We start from the raw sequence: 7,739 nt of genomic DNA, 5'->3' as shown, positions 1-7,739 counted from the left end.
TTGGCAACTCATTGGTTAGGTCAGCTACGGTTCAACTAGGAAATTTCGTTAGTTCAATGGGAGTGGCCAGAGCTGAATCCAGGAAAATGGAGACCCTTAAAGTTGTGCAATTGAGGGAAGGTTTGAGAGCTAGAAGCCTCCCAATGGGGGGGAACAAATCTGAATTGTATCAGCGTCTGAGTGAGTCACTAGAGAAGGAGGGCAGGAGTGTTCAGGAATTTTTGAAGGAACTCGAGGTCAGGCAGAACAGTGAGATCAATCAGGACCAAGAGGCAGGAGAGGACGTTGGGCCATTCCCAGAGGAGGAGGAACATTTAAGTGTAGGGGATAGCGCATCAGTTATTGGTAGGCAATCTGTTGCTTCAGGGGGTTCTAAACAGTCGAGCGTGAGTTCTACTGGGAGTAGGCGTGTGTTGGCCGCTGCTTCTAGAGCCAGGTTGGAAGCAAAATTACAGAAGTTGGAAGAGCTGTAAGCCATAGAGCGAGAGGAAGAAACCTTAAGACAGAGGAGGGAGAAGCTTAGGTTGGAGGCAGAGATAGCTGAGGTGGTGGCAGAGGAGAAAGTTTTACAACGATTTGACAAAAATGATAGAGAAATAGCTCCCGTCACTAGGATAAGGGAACACATAGACCCTGACATGGACAGGAGTGAACAACCCATGGGCTTGGGTGCAGTAGCGCCTGAAGTCAGCTCAGGTGGAAATAACAAAGGGGACTTAAGTAATAAGGAAATCTTGCAGACATTAATCTCTTGCAGCCTCAAAAGCTTGATGCCCAAGCAGGATATGGCTAAGTTTGATGGAGATTATACAAAGTACTTTAGGTTCATCCGCTCATTCGATGACATATTTAGCAGCCAGTTGACAAATGATAAGGAAAGGCTGAGGTATCTAGATTTATACACAACAGGTAGGCCAAATGAGATAGTGGCAGCTTGCCTCCACTTAGATGCTTCAGAGGGCTATAGGCAAGCGAGAAAATTGCTGGAGGAGCGATACGGCAACCTTGAGCAAATAGCCACCGCATACGTGGATAAGGTAATCAAATGGAAGGACATGGGGGAGAATAATGCAGAGGACTTTGATGAGTATGCGGTGATGCTAAAAACCTGCAGAAATGCAATTTCGTGCGTCCCTTACGGTGTCGCCGAATTGCAGAACCAAAAAACAATGAGGTTGATCCTGAGCAAATTCCCATCTAGTGTGCGGGACCGATGGTGTAGAGTTGCTGACAAGATAATTAGTGAGAAGAAGCAGACCATACAGTTCGATGATTTAGTTAGTTTCATTGAAGGGCAGGCTAGGTTCTTAAAAAATCCCTTGTTTGGGCGCCACCTGTTCGAGAGTGGTAAAAGGGGGGTCACCCCTGGGTTAGGAGAGGGTTCGGCACCAAGCAAATCACAGGGTTTAACGAGTGCAAGGAAGGTTTCATGTAACAAAATTGGGGAGGCTCCACTTTCATGTTGGCACTGTAAGGGACCACATATAATAGATGAATGCGACCAAATAGCTAAAATGGAGCATGAGGACAAACTAAACACCATTAAGGAATTGAGGCTTTGTTTTAGTTGTTTGAGAAATGGTCATATGTCCCAATATTGCAGATACAGAAAAAGGTGCAATGTGTGTAACAAAAGCCATCCAACTCTGTTGCACCGACACCAGGAAGCAGAAGTGGTGGAACCAGAGAGCGCAAATAGGGCCTTAGTGGTTCAGGGGGAAGGTACGCATGACAAAATTGCTATGTTCAGAGCAGTTAAGGGGGGTAGTGCTGGCACAGGGATGTCAGTTGTGCCCATAAGGGTTAGGTCAAGGGAAGGAAGGGAGGTTGTGACGAGGGCCTTTTTGGACAATGGGAGTTCTACATGCTTTTGTTCAGAGGCATTAATGAAGACATTAGGTTGCACTGAGATGCAAGATGTAAAGGTAAATGTTGAAAACATTAATGGAACAGGGGAAATTGCATGTAGCCTAGTCTCAGGAGTGTCAGTATTAGACTATGAGGGTAAGAATTGCATTACACTCCCCCCAGTGTTGAGCACCTCCCACATACCTATCGATGAGTGTGATGTGATCAGGGCCGGTGATCTGGAACGCTGGCCACATCTGCGAGAAATAGATATCCCAGATGTGGATGCCGAAGTGGGATTACTGATTGGGAACAATGTTCCTCACTTACTTGAGCCGAGGGAAGTCATTAACTCAACCCACCTCCATGAGCCACATGCCATACGAACATTATTGGGCTGGGCAGTCTGTGGGGCAAAGGACAAGAGGTGTCAAGAGCACATCAATAGGATCCAAGTAACAAGCAGGCATTTGGAGTTGGACCGCATGCTGGTGGAAGATTATAATAGAGACTTCCAGGACATGGCATCTCCTAAAAGGGAAATGTCCGCAGAAGATAAGAAATGGCTAGATCTAATTCAAAAGGGGGTTAGAACTGTAGAGGGGGGTTTATGAGGTGCCACTGCCTCTGCGCGACAATCTTGGACCCTTGCCAGAAACAAGAGACATTGCATTGCGCCGTATGCACAGTCTTCGTAAGAAGCTAATGAAGGATGGTACCTACGCTGAGCAATACAGTGCCTTCATGACCGAGATGCTACAGAAAGGATATGCTGAGTGAGTGACATCGGCCAGCAGGGAAAATGTATGGTATATCCCTCATTTTGGTGTGCAACATCCAGACAAGCCAGACAAGATCCGTGTTGTATTTGACTGTGCGAGCAAGGTGGAGGGCACGTCGTTGAATGACCTAATATTGCAGGGACCCGATATGATGAACTCTTTGCTGGGTGTGTTGGTTAAGTTTAGGGGAGGTCTGTTTGCCCATTCAGGGGATATAAATACAATGTTTTACCAGGTACGGGTACCAGAACATCAGCGGGACTACCTCAGGTTCTTTTGGTGGGAAAATAGTTTCAATGAGGAGCCAACTGAGTTTAGAATGGCTGTACATCTGTTTGGGGCCTGTTCATCACCCAGCATTGCGAATTTTGTGCTGAAACAGACAGCAAGCGACTTTGGGAATGGGTTCTCCAAGGTAGCACGGGACACCGTTGCTAACAATTTCTATGTAGATGACTGTTTGAGAGCCGAGGATCGTCAAGATGCCTTGTTAGGTAATTTGTTAAAGGTTAAGGAGCTTTGCGAAAAAGGGAGATTTACATTGACGAAGTTCAGTAGCTCATGCGTGGAGGTTTTGTCATCCATCCCAAGGGAGTGGTACGGTAAGGGCATTTCAGGGTTCATAGATGGATCAGGGCCAAATAAGACAAAGGCATTGGGAGTACAGTGGGACTTGGCCACTGATGAATTGGGTGTCCAGGCAGATCTGGTTTCAGTTCAAAGGACTAAACGCAGCTTGTTGTCAGCCATAGCCTCGATTTACGACCCCCTCGGCCTATTGGCACATTTTAATTGAGGGACGGATAATTGTGCAGGACTTGTGTAGATTGAAGATAGGCTGGGACAAGGGATTGGACTCCAACACCACTGACCGCATCAGGGTGTGGGTGAACAAGTTGAATCAGACCAGAGGGATAAGTGTGCCAAGATGCCTAATGGTTATTGGGTGGGAGTCAGCTACCCTAATACAGCTGCATCTGTTCTTGGATGCAAGCATCATGGCTTTAGGAGTAGTGGCATACTTGCGGGTCACAGATCAGTTGGGAAATGTATCATGTAGATTCATTATGGGAAAGGCAAGGGTAGCGCCCTTGAAGGATGTTTCAGTACCCCGCCTAGAGCTTAGTGCAGCTGTACTAGCCGTAAGACTTGGAACCACAATTCTGGCCACGATAGATTTCAAGGTAGACGAGGTCTATTATTGGACAGATTCAACAACTGTCTTGCGTTATATTCGGAATGATCAAGCGAGGTACAAAACATTCGTTGCAAACCGCGTCTCTATGATAAGGGAAGGTAGTGATCAGAATGAGTGGAGGTACGTTAACTCTGAATGGAACCCGGCAGAAGATGCATCACGCTCCAAGCAGTCTGAAAGGTGGAGAACAGGGCCGGGTTTTTTGCTGAAGGAGGAGTGTTTTTGGCCAGCAGAGCCAGCCCACATGTCCAACAGTGTGGAAGGACTAGAAGTTAGGCGTGAGATAGGTCCCAAAAGGGCACAAGACTGCTAAACAATTAGCTTCAGGGTCGGGTTGGATTGTAGGCAGACAGGGTGGCATAAAATCATCCACCACTACTCAAAGTGGATCCGGCTACTCAGAGCCGTAGGTTGGGTCATATTGTTTGCCAGGTATTTAATGTACAAACATAGGCAGCAGCTTAGCGAACTAAACATGCATTTGTCCACACAAGTTATGAGCTTGGCAGAGACTGTGGTTGTGCAGGTAGCACAGCGTATGACTTATGAGGTAGAAATAGCAAGTCTTGAGAAGGGCAGCACCATCACGGTTTCCAGCTCCTTAAGAAAATTGAAACCAATCCTGAGAAATGGGCTATTGTGTGTTGGAGGGAGGTTATCACTGGCGAATATTGCCCCGAGTGAAAGGAATCCTACTATTCTGCCATAAAAGGGCCACTTGACTGACATAGTTATCCAGTATTATCACGAGCGTTCCAACCATATGGGCATAATGTATGTTCTGGGTCTAATGAGGGAAAAATTTTTGGTGGTTAAGGGCAATGCAGCGGTGAGGCATGTGCTAGGGAAATGCATCAAGTGTCGCAGGGTACATGGAAAGGTAATTGAACAGCAAATGGCCGATCTACCACCTGATCGCATGGAGTCAAGGAAACCACCCTTCTATCGCACCGGGGTGGACCTTTTTGGGCCATTCTTCATGAAAAGGGGCAGAGCGCAGATAAAGCACTGGGGAGTTATATTCACCTGCTTGAACATGAGGGCCATACACTTGGAAGTAGCGTCAAATCTCACATCAGACTCATTCATTAGTGCCTTCAGAAGGTTTTTGGCTCGTCGTGGACAGGTTAGGACGATTAAATGCGACTGCGGCACTAATTTTGTGGGATTACGGAAGGTTCTCGACTCCAGTTATGAGTTCTTGGGAGAAAACAAGGTGTGAAATGAGTTGCTCCAGTGTGGGGTGGAATTTGTTTTCAATCCCCCGGGCGCCTCGCATTTTGGAGGAGCATGGGAACGATTGATAGGTAATGTGAGGAGGGTCCTGGATGTAGTCTTGGGGACAGAGCAATTGGATTATGAGGGATTGTGTACACTCTTTTGTGAGGTGGAAGCAACAGTTAATAGTAGGCCCCTTACCATTGTCACCTCAGACAGTAGAGACCCAGCTCCGCTCACACCAAACAAGCTTTTAAACATGGGAGAGTCACCCGCAGGGTGCGATGTTGCAACAGGTAGCTACTCTAAGCAGAGATGGAAGCAAGTGCAGCACATGGCCGAGCAGTTCTGGGCACGTTGGAAACGCGAATACCTGTCGGGGTTACAACAGCGACAGAAGTGGTTCAAGGAACGACGAAACGTCAGGGTGGGAGACATAGTCCTTATGGTCAATGAAAGTGCAGCACGCTGCCATTGGCCACTGGCTCGAGTAGTACAGACTAAAGCAGGGAAAGATGGATTGGTTAGGACGGTGACTGTCAGAAGGGAGGGCAAGGATTATGACAGACCACTGTCGAAACTTGTTTTAATTCTGGAGGAAGAGCAGGACCTAGTGGACAACGCCAAGCGATAGGTGTTGAACCCTCTTGCGGTCAAGAGGTTTCAAAGGGGGTGGGTGTCGACGCGGGAAAGTTTGGGCATCTTCTCTACGTGACTGTTAACAAAATGTCAGCTGCGTGATGGGGAAACAACTTGCTTACTGCGCAGTCGTAAACAGCTGTTTTGCGGTAAAGAAAAGTTTGGTAATTGAATTTCGGGCCACTCGATATAAGACATAAGCGTATAATCTTGTCCCATCTCAAAAAAAAAAAAAAAAAATTTATTTACGAGTGAACAAGTTCCCTTTGTGGGCAATAAGGGTGATTTTGGACACTTTCCCTGCTTCCTCTCTCCCTTTATGACGAGCAAGAAAAAGGAACCATCGGCTCGTTCTCCCCGCCGCCGGGTCAAGTGCGTGGGAGGGAAGCTTGGCCTTTTTGTGTTTAGACCTAGAAGCGGACGGATGTGCATGGCCTTGGAGGAAATTAAGCGATTTAGGAGGTAAGCATTGCAGTGTACCGAGATTCTATAAACTAAGAGCTAAGAGAGGGTTGTTGCTGATGAATAACAATAGATAGCTAAATAGAGAAGTGAATATGATGGAAATACAGGCTCCTTCAACGAGTGTCATTAGGGGTCACGTGCACAAATTACGATGCCGTTCCTCTTCAGGAATGTAGGCAGCGGACCACGAGCGGATTAAGACGGACGGTCCTTACGGTGGGAAAGCAAACGATTTGGTAAGAAAAAGAGTATTATTTTGTTAAGAGATCAGTATTATTTAATAATGAATCACTGAATGAGAGATCTTATACTTGATAATGAATTAATGCATGAGAGGTCGTAAGGGGTTGGACCAGGGTGAAACGTGCTACGGGCCGGGGTAGCTGACGGGTAGAGATCGCTCATGACATTTTTAATTCCTTGAAGTGCATGGTAATGCCTAGGTATATTTCTTAAATATTCTACGTGCAGTTATAGTTATTTAACTATTGTGATCACTGAGAAATTGATTCTAATGTGAGTTAAGGGATTTACCTGTTCTAGTGTAAGGAGTTATCATTTAACTAAAATGGCAAAATTGTCACCACTTTGAATATTTATATTTGTTCATTTTTCAGTGACCGATTGTAATAAAGGAAACTAAGACAGTCGCGTATCACTCAAACCCACGTTGGGCCGCCCACAATATATATATATACATATATATATATATGTATATATATATATATATATATATATATATATATATATATATATATATATATATATATATATATATATATATATATATATATATATATATATATATATATATATATTCATACATACATGCATACATATACACTTAAGTATATATTTTTATTAGACTCACGTATATTTTTCTGTTTTAATTTAAATTCATGTATAGCTTCCTTTCTTCCTTTCTTTTCAATAAATTTTGTAAAATATTTGTTGTTAATAATATCCCATTTCCTCATTCTCCACGCGGGAACGTCAGTAACAGGCTGAAGCTCATGTCCTTCGATTCAGTTATAGGATACCAAGACTAAACGACCACTAAACCTAGGTGCCTAAGGCAAACGTTCCCTGGCACTCGAGAACCTGAGGGAGGACTGGAATCTGGCGCATTGGAAATTGGCCCCATTATGGAAGCAACAAGAGGAGGAAATTAATTCCCCCAAAAAGGAACAAAAGCTCAAAGACCAACTGGATGGTATTCAGAGTCATGGCAGTTATTCTTTCCACCCCACTTACTCTCCCCACCACCCCCACCTCCCCCCACCTCCCCCCCTTCCCTCTTATGATAGGGTTGGGTTCCTCGATCCTTATTCTTGCGTGATGCGAGCGCTTCCTCACCGGAGTTGGGAGACTGAATATTCCCCGAGCAATAATGAGGTCATAAATTAGAGGAATGTTTCACGAAACCTCCGAAGAAACACAAACACGACTCTGGTCGGATTCCACTTGGATGGAATTGGTAAACATTACCGCTTCTCTCTCTCTCTCTCTCTCTGATTTTAAACGTTCATTCTTTATGAAGTTCAGAGGTTCTCTTTCTCCCCTGCATTTTAATGGATAGGAGATTTATT

The 7,739-nt window shown here is 45.2% G+C and overlaps 4 protein-coding genes across 4 annotated transcripts; all 4 read left to right on the top strand.

Moving 5' to 3' along the window:
* Nucleotides 1-638: 638 nt before the first annotated feature.
* On the top strand, nt 639-2,462 carry LOC135225246 (uncharacterized). Its single transcript, XM_064264578.1, has one exon. The coding sequence runs from the start codon at nt 639-641 to the stop codon at nt 2,460-2,462; it is 1,824 nt and encodes a 607-aa protein (XP_064120648.1).
* Nucleotides 2,463-2,778: 316 nt separating this feature from the next.
* LOC135225245 (uncharacterized) lies at nt 2,779-3,426 on the top strand. The gene has a single exon (XM_064264577.1). It carries the CDS (start codon nt 2,779-2,781, stop codon nt 3,424-3,426), a length of 648 nt encoding a protein of 215 aa, XP_064120647.1.
* A 139-nt stretch (nt 3,427-3,565) lies between these two features.
* Nucleotides 3,566-4,141, top strand: LOC135225244 (uncharacterized). The gene has a single exon (XM_064264575.1). It carries the CDS (start codon nt 3,566-3,568, stop codon nt 4,139-4,141), a length of 576 nt encoding a protein of 191 aa, XP_064120645.1.
* A 459-nt stretch (nt 4,142-4,600) lies between these two features.
* On the top strand, nt 4,601-5,680 carry LOC135225243 (uncharacterized). The gene is made up of 2 exons (XM_064264574.1): nt 4,601-5,044; nt 5,216-5,680. Exons 1-2 carry the CDS (start codon nt 4,601-4,603, stop codon nt 5,678-5,680), a joined length of 909 nt encoding a protein of 302 aa, XP_064120644.1.
* The last annotated feature ends 2,059 nt before the right edge of the window (nt 5,681-7,739 follow it).

Source organism: Macrobrachium nipponense, chromosome 13, assembly GCF_015104395.2.
Source record: "Macrobrachium nipponense isolate FS-2020 chromosome 13, ASM1510439v2, whole genome shotgun sequence".
Taxonomy (NCBI): Eukaryota; Metazoa; Arthropoda; class Malacostraca; order Decapoda; family Palaemonidae; genus Macrobrachium; species Macrobrachium nipponense.
Note: the sequence above shows the minus strand (reverse complement) of the source record. Positions and strands in the feature narration are given on the sequence as shown.